Below are 16,208 nucleotides of genomic sequence, written 5' to 3'. Positions count from 1 at the left end.
ACACAGGACACTCGTGGTCCCTCGGATAATTTAGGGTGTTCTGTGAGGCAACCAGTTAAACCTATGTCGAAGAATGCACTGGCATTCTTCATTAGGGACGTCAGCACACTCTAGTTGTGACGACTCCAACTTCAAGTTGTTGAGAGTTAACGCTCACGAGGTGAGGGCAGTTGCTACCTCCATGGCGTTCCAGAAAATATGGTACTCAGTGACATTCTCAGTGCCACATTTTGGTGAAGTCAATTCAGTGTTTGCCTCACACTCTTGGCGAGATGTTTAGGTAGCATACGAAAATTGCTTTTCGCTGGGACCATACATTGCTGCTTCAGCAACCTTGGGGACAGGGGGTAACTCTGATCCTATCCCCTTTTTAATTGTGTTTTTAAGGTTGTTGGGTCGACTACTGGAGGCAGTCTTCCCAATCCTTTGCAAACTAACGCTTTAGGTGTTGGTTAGGTGGTTAGTAATGCTCTTTTGTCCTCTTTGTATGGTCTATGATCTAGTCACATTGTGGTCACGCCCCGTTGACAGATCATCTAGAAGTGCCAGCTATATAGGTCACTACCTCTCTGGGGTCTCTAGTAAAGCAGAAGCAGACTAGAGTGACAGTAACCACTCAGTCAGCTACGCTATCAGATAAGGAACCAAAATAATTTTACCAATAATTGGTTTTTTCCTAATTCTTGGCTGTCTCTACCCCCTCCAAAGGTGGTATTCAGCTATATATATATCTGACAGGTAAGTCTCATGAACAAAATGATATTTTAATGATAAAATAAAGTTTGTTCATACTTACCTGGCGAGATATATATATTCATATTGCCCTCCCTCCTCCCCTCAGGAGTCAGTGGCGTTAGAAAATCTGAATAGAAAATGGGAATGGTTCCTGATACCCGCCTCCCAGCGGCGGGAATGGGTACTAACCACCTGCCCGGCCACTCGTGCAGCCGCTAATTTGAAATTCTGTCGGACTACGGAGAATACAGCTATATATATATCTGCCAGGTAAGTATGAACAAACTTTATTTTATCATTAAAATATCATGTTTATATCTGTGTAAACCCCAATATCCCTCTTATAACAGCCGTTATTAGTTGTATAATGTAAAGAATAAAAAAAAAGTCAGGGATGCAGTATTTCTTAGAAAGTACAGTACAGTATTAAAAAAATAAAATTTAAACTAAACAGGAATGAATATTTTATGATTATGTATGTACCCTAATGTACACTGTGTAGCTCCAGATGTGCATTAGCAGGGCTAAGAGCTTTGGTTTAAAATTATTTTTTTTCTTTATCGTATTATGCAGTGGGAATTATGAAAAATGCTAAGAAATGAAAATGATAAATGATAGGGAAAAGAGAGAAGTATGGTTATGCATGTACAAGCATTTAGGGGAGTTTCTTAGCACAGTATTGAATGTGGTGATCTAGTATTATCATTTTTATCCTACAATTTTCATACAGTGAAAATTATGACAATGCCAAGAAGTAAAATGTGAAAATGGTAATTGAGAGAAGGAAGGTGTGTGTGTGTGTGTGTCTGTGTGTGTGTTTACACTACAGGTATGTAGGGGGGAGTCTTAGCGCAGTATCAGAATGCTTCTCTCTCTCACACAGTAGTTACAGGTAGTAGTTTTCCTTTGGGGAAGGGAATGGAAGGGAATCATTAGCCTTCCTTCCTGTGCATGGAAATCCAGATGATTTTCATTGTTGCCTTGTATGGTACTGTCTCCTCTGTGGCAGCTTCATTCTTCCTGTTCGGGTTCTTCCTGAAGAATTGGTGCAAGTTCACAAGACCCCGATAGCCTTCTGGGTACTACTTCTGTGCCCCTTTGATGGTTGCTCAATCATCGTGTAGTTTTCTCAATTCCTTTTAGATAAGTTTATATGGTTGGGCTTATTTTGAGTAAGGGATGTCTTGAGTTCCAGTTTTCTTCCCCTCTTTTATTGTGCTATTTTCAGGTACTGGACAGTCCAACTTGTGTTCGTGTTCATGCTGTACTGATGGATGCAGGAGAGATGCACAACGTAGTTCTTATTGGAAGACTTAGGTCTGATAGTATATTCTCTCTTTCCCATCGTTTAACTAGGGGATGGTGATATTCCTATCGACTGACCTTTATTTCCTGTTTCCTAAGAGGAGGGACAGGATTTCCATGGAACTTTCCTTGAATATAATTTAATATGAAGAACTGAGGTGGCATAGGGTCCTTTTAACTTCTGCATCCTTATGATTGGGAATCTGACAATGCGTGGTAGGTTTCTGACTGTCATTCCAGTCTTTCTCTATAAGCAGAGACTTGAGGGACATGGCAGAGATTCACAACCTTGCATAAATTTCAAGCTCTTGGGACAGTGCCAGTAATTTTTTGAGACAATCCTCCTACCTAAAGTAAGTCTTATTTACAAAAGGTGATTGTTTGCATTCTTGTAGGAGCAAACCGCAAGTTTTAAACATTATCAATATTTTTCCTAGGTTTTCAGACCAGAGCCTATTGTCTAGTCTTACCTCAACCAACCCCCAATATTCCCTGTTTACTGAGGGACAAAGTGAAAAGTTACTCATTGGTGAGTGGGTGGTACCCTGCTACTAACCTGCCTACCACCATCTTACGAAGCTTCAGTGACTGTTTTCATTCTGGAATGCTCCAGTAGAAAAGTCTGTGGTTTGTATGTTTATGAAAAATGTAAATTACTTTAAAACTAGTAACCAGATGCCCATTGTCTAGCACTGACCCCAAGAAAACAAGAAATAGTCTTAATGGTTTGTTTCTAGTTCAGTCATTCTTGATATATTTTCAGGTATTGTGATGGAGTTGATTTAAATTGTGGTTGTCCCCAACGTTGGGCAATGGCTGAAGGTTATGGAGCATGTCTCATCCATAAGCCTGAATTGGTAGCAGACATGATCCGCCAAACACGGAATTTGGTGACTGATCCAGATTTTACTGTTTCTATCAAAATTAGGATTCACGAAGATTATAGGTAAATAATCAAATACTTTCTACTGCAGTATAGAGACAGTGAAGTAAAAAACTTGTAAATGGACTATAAGGCTGAACATAGTATTGTATTTTATAAGGAATACTTTGATTATTAAATGATTTTGTATTCTTAGTACAAAATGACTGTTTTTACTAGTTTATGAAATCAAGGATTCAAGACAATAAACAATTTTAATTTTCTTCATTCGTGAAATTTTGTTGAGGTTCCAAATTACGAAAGCTTTGTTACTTGGAAGTTTGTTTGTCACCAAACACAAGTGTGTACTTCAGTTGCACATGTGTCTTTAGGGTTAGTTTAGCTTTCAATTATGAATTACACTGTCTTATTTAAAAGAATGTTGGTTTTTCAGCACTCTTATCACACACTCATTTTTACCTGAATAATGTTTCCAGATTTAGGGTACTTATCCAGTACATCTGGTTTTGAAGTAATCAACAGAGTTTAAATGGAACTCATCATAGGTCAGGATGGTTGTTCTTCAATTTCAAAGTCTGGAAGTGATTCTTTGCTATCTATAAAAGAATCATCTTTGTCAATTAATCTGATAACAAGTTAAACCTAATGTTGGATTATGATGTACAAGAAAGTAATATTATATCTCATTTGAATTGGTCATACTCATTTGACCCTTGTTTGACTTATAGATATAATCGTCCATGTAACCTAGTCTAAGAATGCAGAGTGGTAGTTTTTAACTTTCTAAGATTGCAATTAAGTATTTTACGTTTTATAATAACAAATGTCTTGAGTCATCGATGTGGGAGTCAAGTCTGTTGTCTGGTTAAGGTATGTAATAGTAATAATAATAATAATAATTGCAAAAAAGTTCAAGAAAAATTTGATATGAATTATTTATGCCAATTTTGTGATTAATGCTTTGACTGCTGTATTTTGCAGAAAAACAGTGGAATTTGCAAGGCAAATGGAAGCTGCTGGTGTATCATTCATAACTGTGCATGGAAGAACCCAGGAACAAAGAACTGAACCAGTTTGTCTGGAAGCTATTAGAGAAATAAAGAGTGCGGTAAATATACCTGTTGTGGCAAATGGAGATGTTAGAACAATGGAAGATGCTCTCAGAATACAAGAAGGCACTGGGGTAAATGGTAAGGACTTCTTTTCCAGTTATGTTTTTATATGCTATGTATTGCTTTGTACTTGTGAAATAATGGAAAGTATTTGGCTTCGCATTACCCTTTAATCGTAGTTTATGATAATTATTTAATATGTTAGGTCGAAAAGCAAACTGTATCTTCATAAAGGTCTTTTAAAATGAGCTACCAGTAGCAGTTTGAATTTTGAAAACTAAAGTTTTGAGGCATGAGTGCTCAAAGTTTAAAGTTCCTGTGGTGGACTCGAAAGATCTCATTAGAGGATAGTCTTCCTCATTTTTCTTCTTGCAGGTGTATCCATTATCTTGTCACGTTTTGATAAGTTATGTAATTTTATTTGATACATTCATTCCAAAATTTTCACAGTACTGATCCTAAATAACTATATAGTATGTATTATGACACTGAACTTTACTATTTTAGTGAGAGTCATGAAGGAGTCATTTTGGTGGTATAGTGTGTCCAGTACTTCCCCCCGTTGTATTCCATCTTCCTTTACATTCCCAACCATAACACCAAATACTTTACAAGCAACTGTTCATTTTACAAATTTTCAAAGATTTGAACCTGTATGTCAGTGTATTTAGAATTGTTTAATTGTAAATTTTAGAACTATGGCAGAATTTCAAATTTCGTAGCATCGTGTAAGGTTAGTTTATGGCATCTGCCCTTTGACAGTATGCAGGACCCCACAGGTTTTCAGATTTCTATTTAATTAACAAAAACTGCCTGCAAGGGGAGAGAGAGAGAGAGGAGCACATACATTTTTTATTCTTAATATACACTGTAATGATAAACAGCAAGATCAGCTGATGGAAAATAATGAAAATGAAAGAAAAGAACTCAGGTTGCTGGTTCTAAAAATGCACCCAATATTAAAAACAAAATATCAATGACTATTTTATAAGTTTTTTCTTCTGTATAAATAGCTGTGCAAACCCAGATGTTTTTGACAGGAGTTGATAGGTTGAGAGAGGAGGGTCATTGGCTGATGAGAGGGAACAATAAGCTGTTTTGTAAGCATAGGAGTACTAGCAAAAAAGAAATCTGAATGATATACAGCACATATAAACTTTATTTCATCTGTTTCATTGCCACTTTTCAAGGAAAGTTTGAAGATTTAAGTTTATAATATATTGTTTCATGTTCAAAGACAAAGTCCTCTGGATAGGAAACTATAATACTGCACAGTGCTAGGCTGATTGATGTATGCTAACCAGAGTAGAGTACTGGAGGCCAAGACTACTGTGTAGAACTTAAGAACAAAATTAATATTCCAACAAGCTTTTGGAATCGGTTGCATTTGTACTGTATATAGAGGACCTACTGTGCTTCTTTTTCTTGCTGACAAATAGGTTTCACTTTTTAATCATTGTTTTGCATATTCCTTTGGCATATAAAATTTTCTCAGAAAAATAAGTATAATCAAATTATTCTGAAATTATTACAATGTTTACTTCACTTGTCAAGGATAACCACCTAGATTATGCGCAGTTCTTTTTTTGAAATTGGGAAGAATCCTTCTTACTGTTAAAGTTAACTTACATCTTTGGGCTGTTAGGTGCGATCATCCTTCAAAATAAATGAAAGAATAACTGTTGGCTGACTTGGATGGACTGTCTAGTCACCTGTTTCCAACTAGGTGCCATTAGAATGTTTATGTTCTTGCTGGTTTTTTATGCAATGTCCATGTGCATACGGTGTGAGTTGGCTGCAATAATTTGGACTATTTCTGGCTGCTGTCTCCTGTACAGTATTGTGCTTGTGTTCTGTTTTATATTAGGTCATCAACAGCAAATAGAGATAGAAGAGTTAGGTTCTGTATGAAAAAATTTTGTGTAAACGAAACGTATTCAGTAGGACATGATAGTCACACAGGTGTTACTGGTAGGGGTAATTAACCCTTAAACGCCTGTTGGACGTTTTAAACGTCGTCCAAAATTGTCTGTCGAATGCCGAGTGGACGTTGCAAACGTCGACTGAAAATGCTTTTTTTAAATATTTGCGGAAAAATAATTGTAGGCCTAATTTGCGGAAGATTTCAAATCCGGCGCCTCGGCGGATGCTGGGAGTTCACGGATCCAGCTGTTGTTTTGTTTCTGAGCGCCACCCAGACGCGCATGCGTAATTTCCCCCATCTCGCATCAGAGAGCATCAGAGCAGCACCTTGCTTGGGAGCGATATTTTGACGCAGAGCGTGTTTTGTTGAACTTTTGCAGTGTTAGCGTATTCGTGCTGCAACAGAACGCGTTTGCAGAGATGTCACAAAGGCGTCAGGACCGTGAAAGGCGCATACTGCCTGTCGGAAGTGAGCGTGAGGCGAGTTTTAGACTGGGATGCTGGAGAAGGACCCAGCTTCCAAAGTGAATTTTAACATTCGGTCAACTTTGACTCGACCGAAATGATCGAAAAACGCATCCGTAAGCCATGGCAATTATTACATTTGAGTAACAATCAATCATTTACCTTCATTTTGCAACAAATGGAAAGTCTCTAGCACAATATTTAGAATTTTGGTGAATTTTTTGAAAAAAATTTTCCTCCGCTCCGCACGCGCGAACTCTGCTGAAAATCCTGTCATTTCTTGCGTCAGCTTGCCGTAATTTTTCGCCATTTCATATTATTCGTTACATAAAGTGTTATACATCAAAATGTGCGCAATTTCATGTAGAATACAATAAAAATATATCATTCCTTTAGCTCTTCACAGTGTTTTAATATTTACATCGAAATCACGATAACTGACAAAATTTTAACATTCGGTCAACTTTGATTCAACCGAAATGATCGAAAAACGCATCCGTAAGCCATAATTATTACATTCGAGTAACAATCAATCATTTACCTTCATTTTGCAACAAACGGAAAGTCTCTAGCACAATATTTAGAATTTTGGTGAATTTTTGAAAAAAAAAAAAAAAATTTTCCTCCACTCCGCATGCGCGAACTCCGCTGAAAATCCTGTCATTTCTTGCGTCAGCTTGCCGTAATTTTTTGTCGTTTCATATTATTCGTTACATAAAGTGTTATACATCAAAATGTGCGCAATTTCATGTAGAATACAACAAAAAATATATCATTCCTTTAGCTCTTCACAGTTTTTTTAATATTTACATCGAAATCACGATAACTGACAAAATTTTAACATTCGGTCAACTTTGATTCGACCGAAATGATCGAAAAAACGCATCCGTAAAGCCATAATTATTACATTCGAGTAACAATCAATCATTTACCTTCATTTTGCAACAAACGGAAAGTCTCTAGCACATTATTTAGATTTTTGTGAATTTTTGAAAAAAAAAAAAATTTTCCTTTGCTCCGCACTTGGCGTACTATGCTGAAAATCCTAGCATTTCTTGCGTCAGCTTGCCATAATTTTTTTTGTTTCATATTATTCGTTACATAAAGTGTTATACATCAAAATGTGCGCAATTTCATGTAGAATACAACAAAAAATATGTCATTCCTTTAGCGCTTCACAGTTTTTTTAATATTCTCACTTGAAATCACGATAACTGACAAAATTTTAACATTTGGTCAACTTTGATTTGACCGAAATGATCGAAAAACGCATCCGTAGTTATCAATTATTACATTCGAGTAACAATCAATCATTTACCTTCATTTTGCAACAAACGGAAAGTCTCTAGCACATTATTTAGATTTTTGGTGAATTTTTGAAAAAAATTTTCCTTCGATCAGCGCGCGGACTGCTGAAAATCCTGTCATTTCTTGCGTCAGCTTGCCGTAATTTTTTCGCCGTTTCACATTATTCGTTACATAAAGTGTTATACATCAAAATGTGTGCAATTTTATGTAGAATACAACAAAAAATATATCATTCCTTTAGCTCTTCACAGTTTTTATATTTACATCGAAATAACGATAAATAGAAAAAATCAACCTTCGTCAACTTTAACTCGATCGAAATTGTTCAAAAATGCAATTGTAAGCTAAAACTTACAGCCTAGTAATATTCAATCAATTTCTTCATTTTGGCACAATTGGAAAGTCTCTAGCACAATATTTTGATTTTTGGTGAATTTTTGAAAAAAACTTTTTTACGTCCAGCGTTACGAATTCATGCATCATTTGTGGTAATATTTTCTCTGTGTTGCTTTAATCGTTTTACAATCTGTTATATACCAAAATCATCGCAATTTAGTGTACAATACAACTAAAAAAATTAACTCATTAGCTTCAACCGTTTTCCTTACAGCGCGATTTGTATACAATTATATACGAGTTTTTTTTTTCGCTGTCATATATTCCAATATTTATATATGATAATGATATTTTTTTTATTTCTGATGGTTGCATACTAAACTTCAGGCAATGAGAAAAAAAGGAGCCAAAAATGAACTCTTAATCTTGAAAACTAAGCGCGCTGTGATTTTTTGAAAAAAACTTTTTTTCCGCTTTGACGCTACCTCTCGGAGGCTGCTGGCATACGGGAGACGTTTTTGAAAATAGGGCTTCAGCGTTAAAGGGTTAACATGATTCCATTTTAATTCCTTCTCGGTGTGATATTTTAAGGAGTGGTCTAATGAAAATTAATAATTTTGTGAGGTATCAGAAGACGTGAGAAACCATTAGCTTATGTTGACAATCAGTTAGGTCAGGTCATAAGCCTACTCTATCTATTTTTCTTATGGTGTTAATTCTCTCTCACTCCTACTCCATCTCTTAATGTTCTGTATGTAATTGAGGAGAAACAAATAGGTAAACTTGAAGATATGAGTTTACTTCTGTTGTCAGTTAGGCACTGGACCAAGTACAGTATACTATGGGTAAGAATTATGGTTTCCCCCCATAGTGATCGACCTTTTCAGTTTCAGCCCTGATAGAGTTGTTGTTGGAGCCATTGTCTGTAGCCCACCCTCTGGACTGCCCTACATCGGTAGGTCTTCTGTGCCAGGGAACCAAGGTGTGTCTTGGGACAGAAGCCTTTGCCTTATGTCACGTCTCTCTCAACATTCTACTATCTTGAATTTGACCTGTTCTCTGGAAGATTCATTCCGTAAAGTTAAGCACTCACATCCACCATCTTACTCACTATCCTCACTTGATTACAGTGACAGTGATGTGTGTGACCCAGTTATGTATGGATTATAGATAAGTAATGCAGTTACCTCACTAGTTTTTGAGCTGTTGTTCAATCACTTACTAGTTTGGGGTCATCATTTATTCCTTCTGTTTCTAATGCTGACCCTCTCCCTCTTAATTCCCCCCTCTGTTGCCTTGTATTCCTCACATTTTGACAACTGTGTATATTTGTTCTAATGCTCTCCCTCTTGTGCTGCTTCTAGAGTTGTGTAGACAGCTCAGGTTGCCATCTCAGCGGGGTCTTCTTTTGCTTCAGGGGTGCCTTGTGAGAACCCTCTACTTTCTGTCATCTAACTGCCTCCTTCCCATTTGTCTGGTAGTTCCTTTCACATACTGTGACATCATTGCTGCCGGTCCCAGGTATATCACCATTTAGGGCATCTTTCGCCTCACTGTCTCAGTGTGCGGATTTACCGTTTTTTACTGTCTCAGTTCATCCTTTCAACTTGATGGATTTTAATCCTGAAACATGATTCTCCTTTGGTTTTTTAAGCGATTCACAGTTTACTTTGCTCTCTTTATCCTCTTCTTTTTACCAAAGATGACTCTGTTGATCGAAGCTCTTTTGTTTAGTTCCACCTTGGCTTATGTTAAAACAAGGAAAGGTTAAAGCTATCTGATTCTGTTGAAGGTGCATTTTGTGGCAGTCTCTAAGCTGCTTAGAGCTACAGTACGTGTTATGACACAGTGCAATGTCAGATTTTCAGTCCTTCTCCATTCAAGACAGGTTTGTTAGTTGACTGCCCTGTGGAAGTGAAGATCTCTCAAATCAGCAGCGTGCTTTGGCCTAATATAGTCAGTATATTGTTCTTAGCATGACTACTTGTTTACTGCACCAGGTAATAATAATAATAATAATAAAATAAATGTTAGTCATGAGGGGCAGCAGTTTTTGATGAAGCATTGGAGTATTAATATTACCTTTATATACTTATTTCTGAAGCTTAGCGAGGAATTTCTTGTTTTTTACAACTCAGTTTTAAAGTAAAGGGAATGTATTTGTTTATATTTATCTTAGCAAGTGGCTCCAGCTCAATGGACAGTGCTGTTTTTGGCACATCTCATCATAGTCTCTTTAACCTTGAAGTGTTTAAGCTCATTGCCAAAGAAGTGTTGAGTCAGGGAAATATAAAATTCTTAGCACAATCTCTGAAGTCTCCAAACACCTCTGAATGCAATCATTACATGTGTGTCTCATGCACAGCTAGCAGTTCTTCTCACTATAGTTTTTAAATTATTTATTGTAATTTTATTCATGTTGATAATTTCTCATTCATTAGAGTCAGTCTTCCTTATTGAGTATTGGTGTTAGTGTGGTAATAATTTAGCCATCATTGGTGAGTTTTTCTTTGAACATAATTGGTTTTGCAAGTGTCTCACTGTTTTAGTTCCTGGCTACTGTAAGTGACAGTTTTTCTTTGAAAACCTGTCCTGTTCATTGTTAGCTCCTGTTTCCTTAAGATATTTTTTTGATCGTGTGTTATAACTCGTTTCAGTTATGTTTAACCATTTTATATTTTTTGGTGTTGGTTATGATTTTTGAGGTGCAGATACCATGATGTTTTAGGTTTTAATTTGACAGTTTGGCATGTGCAAGGTCTATGTATTATTGCAACTTTATTTTTACATTTATTACTGATTGTATGTCTGTGTATTTAAGATGTTTGTCTTGATCTGGCAAATCACAAGTGTTCCAAGTGTCTTTCGTTTTGGCTATTCACTGTGTTGTTTGGATCTTTTTGTCAGAAAATTATATATTGGCTAATGTGAGTATTATTATTATTATTATTATTATTATTATTATTATTATTATTATTATTATTATTATTATTATTATTATTATTATTATTATTATTATTATTTATTTTTTTTTCTATCTCAGTCAACCTGTTTGACTGGGTGGTACTTATAGTGTGGGGTTCTGGGTTGCATCTTGCCTCTTTAGGAGTCCATCACTTTTCTCACTATGTGCTCTGTTTCTAATAGCACACTCTTCTGCATGAGTCCTGGAGCTACTTCGGCATCTAGTTTTTCCAGGTTCCTTTTCAGGGATCTTTGGATCATGCCTATCGTTACTATGATTATGGGTACTATTTCCACTGGCATATCCCATATCCCTCTTATTTGTATTTTCAGGTCTTGATACTTATCAATTATTTCTCTTTCTTTCTCATCTACTTTGGTGTCCCATGGTATTGCGACATCAGTGAATGATACTTTCTTCTTGACTTTGTCAGTCAGCATCAAGTCTGGTCTGTTGATTGTTATTATTATTATTATTATTATTATTATTATTATTATTATTATTATTATTATTATTATCATTATTATTATTATTATTATTATTGTACATGATGGACAGGTGGTTTACAATGGGTGGAATGGTTAGTAGGCTGCATTTTGAAGGGTTGTGGGTTGATGACGAAATCTGTCCCAGAGGCATTGTGGTCTTCTAGTCCTAACATGTGTTGCTGCCTGGAGTTGGGTGTTGGCTTGGGTACCCCCCACTAGTGTGGTTGGTATTATTTGTTATAAATTGCTAAGGATTTGTTAAAATTTGCTAGTCTTGAGTCAGTCTGCATCAGATACAACTGAAATAAGCCCTTTAGTTCTTTTACCAATGCTTTTTTGGTGTTAGACATGTAAGGGAATCTTTGATATGTACAGTTCTCTCAGGACCACTCTTTTGTTCTGTTGACTTATTTTAGATATGAAACTAAAAATTTCCCCTTTGCAGTATCAGTAATTCAGATATTAGTACAGTATTTATCTAAAAACTATTGCTTGTAAATTTGAGGAAGTATATTAGTATGAAAAAGTAAAAACATTATTGTATAAAATGTCAAAGATGCTCTTAAAGAAACTAGGGAGTAATGAAAGCATATCACATGAGGGTGATTATCATGGTAATTATTATTAATGAACAAGCCACAGGGATGTTAGTTGCTTAAAAAACTTTCTGGTAATTAGAACATTTCAATCCAAGATCACTTCAGCGTAATGATCAAATTTAATTCTGCATATACCTTACAGTGGCCAGATGAGCTTGTGATATATGTATCTTCAAAAAATAGATTTTGTAAGTTATAGTGTGTTGCATATATGTATATACAGTACTGATATATACTGGTCATCAAATATTCAGTGAGGCTTAAATTTCTTTATCCATCAGCCTTTATCCTACATGCCTTTCTGTCCATACATGTGTCATAATGCCTTAACATTTACATTTCTGCCAAAATCATTCCTTAAAATTTTGGTTAGCATTGCGGCTTTCAAATTGTCAACTTTACTAAAGTGAGTTCTGCTTCAGAGGTTTTCAACCTGGGGGTCGTGACCCCCAGCCTTTTTTCTGGGCGTTGTGAGAGTGTCTTTTGCGAGGGTATATTTTAGGTTTTTTCAACTTCACTGCCGTTACACAAAGCAACATCTGATCATCAGGCCAAAACAGTCTATAATGTAATCTATTTATAATAATATCCTTTTAATGCAAATAAGAAATTTATTACAGTGCAGTGCTATTTTTGTACTAGGACATTACATAAGATTAGGGTTACCATACATACCGGTTTGGCCGGGACTCGTCCTGGATTTGAGGCCTTGTCCTGGGCATCCTGTTCAGTCAGAAAAATGTCCTGGAAATTTCAGGAAAGCAGTCAGTCACCCAACAATGTTCCAGTGTTCAGTGGGAATGTGTACAGTAAACCCCCCGTATTCGCGTTCTCATGATTCGCGGACTCATGCATTCGCGGGTTTCTCTGTGGAACATATCTAGCCATTATTCGGGCAAAATTCGCCCATTCGTGGTATTTTTCACTGAGAAATATTCACTAATTACTGTATTTGCATATAATTTTCATGAATAAATGGACTTTTTGTGATAAAACTCTTAAAATACTCAGGTATAAGCATTTTTGCAAGGTTTTCTTGTGTTTAAACTATCAAAATGAGCAGTTCTAAGTGTTTTTAGAGGGGTTTTAAGTATTCGCGGATTTTAGCTATTTGCGGGGTGGGGGGTGGTACGCATCCTCCACGAATACGGGGGGTTCACTGTATATGGTAAATTAATGCCAAAAAATTGTTTTCACATAGACTTTGGACCTGTCAGAGCCAAAAGGCCCAACAGATTTGGAAACTGAAATGAATAGTAAAAAAATTTTTTCAGATAAACTTGTGACCTGTTAGAGGAAAAAATCTGTAACAGATTTGGAAGGAGGAATAAATAAAAACATGTATATATGGGTTTGGGACCTGTCATAGTGAATATGGATTCCTTTTGTACTGTCAGTGGTTAATGAAAATATGGTAACCCTACATATTATTGAATCAAAAATTTTAAAAGGGGTCATTGGTCATATCAAGTGGCTGATAAGGGGTCGTGGTATGAAAAAGGTTGAAAATCACTGCTTTACAAGGTACAGAAGTGCCCGACTCTTTTAGCTATGAATTCTTGCCTTTTCACCTACAGATTGCATCCATGCCTGCAATGCTGAATATTTCTGCCTCTACCAAAAGTACTGTTAGTTTGGTGTAATAAGGAAATAGCTGTAATTCTATGTCCTTTTAGCTATGTCACACATCATGTGACCCCTAAAACTTTTAATTCTTGAGAGGCCCTAAGGTTTTCCTCGTTAGAAACATACTAAAAGTATGTGCAAAATATTTTAACTTGAAATTCTGACTGATTTTATTATCTTGATGATAAAAAATAATTTTCCATGATAAAAAGAACTTGACCTATGTTCTTTTTAATGTCATGGCTTGATAGAGTCAGGTCCTTGTGCCTTGTCCTTTATGCTAATACTTAAGTATCCTCCTGTCTATTTCTTTGTTCTCTCCTAATAGACTTCATTGTTTACAGGTGTAATGTCAGCAAGAGGGATCTTAGAAAACCCAGCTATGTATGCTGGTTATGATTCCACACCCATTGAATGTGTTAAGGACTGGGTCAGTATAGCTCTTTCTACTGGCACTCACTTCAGCTGCTTTCATCATCATTTGATATACATGCTTAATAAGTCTCTTACACGTGCAGATAAGAAATATTTCAATGTTTTAGGGAGTATCCCAGGAGTTTTGAATTACTTGAATGAAAAATATATGATTGACTTTACATAGCACACTAAATTTTTCCTATTAAAGTCTGCATCATGTTTAGGCTTTTCTATATCCCAGAATACTCTTAAGTTGGATATACTATGCTGTAACCTTAAAAACCAAAAAACAGGTTTTGACTTAGGGAAAAACTATATTTGGTAGCCTCTGGAGTCCTCAAAGGAGTTACTCTCTCATGATCCCCCCCAGAGCTTCATAAGACAAACCAACCAATTACAAAGAATTCTCTTATAGTTGGTCTTGGCCAGAATAGTGCTTGTTGGCACAGTGATGGAATACAGTATAATAGTGATGTCACAGGTGTTGAGCATATGTCGTGATGTTTATATTTTTCCTAAGGGAATACAAGAGTATTTTTCTTAAGGGTGAGATTTGCCAAACATTTTAAAATCTTGAAGATACTGATTTTATATATTTTTGGTAAGATAATTCCAATAACTATTGATATTATTTATGTACCACTAATGTAGCATATAGCCTAGGCTACATTACCTTTACCTTGTGCTTGGGAATGGACCAGGTAATCATAGGTTATGAAATGTGTAGAAATATGCAGTATGGATATCCATTTAGTTTTGTCTTGAGAAGCATTGGTGAGTAAATCCTTTACGGCAACGTTATTGTAGTATTGTGAATTGATATTTTAATACATTACTGCTATTTTATGATATGACCCACTGATCATGTTTCCTTACATCATATTATGGACATGCACTTGTGGCCATGTAGGCTTGGGTTAATTGAAGTGTTTGTGGCCTATACAGTGATATAGGTAGCTAACACTAGGTAGTTTTTTGTTAAACACTTGTTCCTTTTATCACTACTGGGCTACTATTACTCAGGACTTACACATTACCTGTGCCACAGCAAATGCTCAGTCTGCTTTTTGCCTGTGGAAATGGCTCATAACTACCTGCCATGAGCCAGCCCCAGAAAGAATAAAGGAGAATCTGGTTGCTGGCTGGCCATGTGTGAAATATGCCACATGCTTTTGGCAGCATGTTTAAATGATGAAAGAGCTCATTTTTAAGCTCTCTCTCTATTAGTTACAGATTTCAGCAGGGGTATGGAAGAAGGAGACTACTGTACATGTTCTGGCAGAACTATGGCATTGTATTTCCATCCCTCTCCGAGCAGAATCCACATTTGGCCCAATACTCCAAAAGCAGTGGAGTCTAGGAACTCCCACTTCAACTCCCTGGGGGGACCACAAGAGTGTAACTCCTTTAAGGGTGAACAGCGGCTACGCTACCAAAATAGGGAAAAATTACCCTCTTGCCATCCAATAATAATCAGCAGGGCCAGACTTACTGTAAGAATTTTCTTCAATAGTTAATCTTCATCATGTCTTGCTGAGAAAGATTTTCAGCTGGTAAGTATTAGGTTTTCTCAGATAATTGCTCAGAATTATACCAGTTAAAAGTAATTCTTTTACAACATAGGTCTATTACAGTATTTACTAAATTGTTGTTCTCTAAAATATAGAACAAGCAGAACACACAATAGTTTCCTCCTCAGTTTTAGAGTTGTGTGTGATTAAAGTGGTTAATGTAAAGTTGAGATATTTCTTTTGCCTTTTATTCTAGAGGATTTTCAAGCAAAGGGCATATTATGGAACAAAAGATTACAAAAGTGACTGTTTTATAAACAACAGCTAAGCTTAGAGCTTTTCAGTGCAGAGAAGCTCATTACATTTGGATTAAATCTTCATGTGAGGAACAGTTGTCTAGGATTGACTAAGGTACCTAGACAAAACTAGACCAGGCAAAAGACATTAATCAGGAATTATGACAATCTTTACTTTCTCCTTTAAATCTCCTTTTGAGAGAGTGAGTTGCATTTCAGATAGTGATTGGTGTATTTTA

At 36.1% G+C, this 16,208-nt stretch overlaps 1 protein-coding gene across 11 annotated transcripts in view; it reads left to right on the top strand.

Moving 5' to 3' along the window:
* Dus4 (Dihydrouridine synthase 4) overlaps positions 1-15,898 on the top strand; it is a 219,280-nt gene extending 203,382 nt beyond the window's left edge. For 7 of the 11 annotated variants that reach the window (XM_067106581.1, XM_067106576.1, XM_067106584.1 and 4 more), the window contains 3 exons: positions 2,804-2,986; positions 3,905-4,113; positions 15,390-15,898. In XM_067106581.1, coding sequence (XP_066962682.1) covers positions 2,804-2,986; positions 3,905-4,113; positions 15,390-15,679 — 682 coding nt within the window. In that variant the 3' untranslated portion in view covers positions 15,680-15,898. Of the gene's footprint in view, positions 1-2,803; positions 2,987-3,904; positions 4,114-14,089; positions 14,382-15,389 lie in introns of those variants that run through there. The other 4 variants (XM_067106585.1, XM_067106578.1, XM_067106586.1 and 1 more) reach the window with 1 other exon arrangement.
* Positions 15,899-16,208: the final 310 nt, after the last annotated feature.

Source organism: Macrobrachium rosenbergii, chromosome 7, assembly GCF_040412425.1.
Source record: "Macrobrachium rosenbergii isolate ZJJX-2024 chromosome 7, ASM4041242v1, whole genome shotgun sequence".
NCBI lineage: Eukaryota > Metazoa > Arthropoda > Malacostraca > Decapoda > Palaemonidae > Macrobrachium > Macrobrachium rosenbergii.
This window is presented reverse-complemented; position numbering and strand designations above follow the sequence as displayed.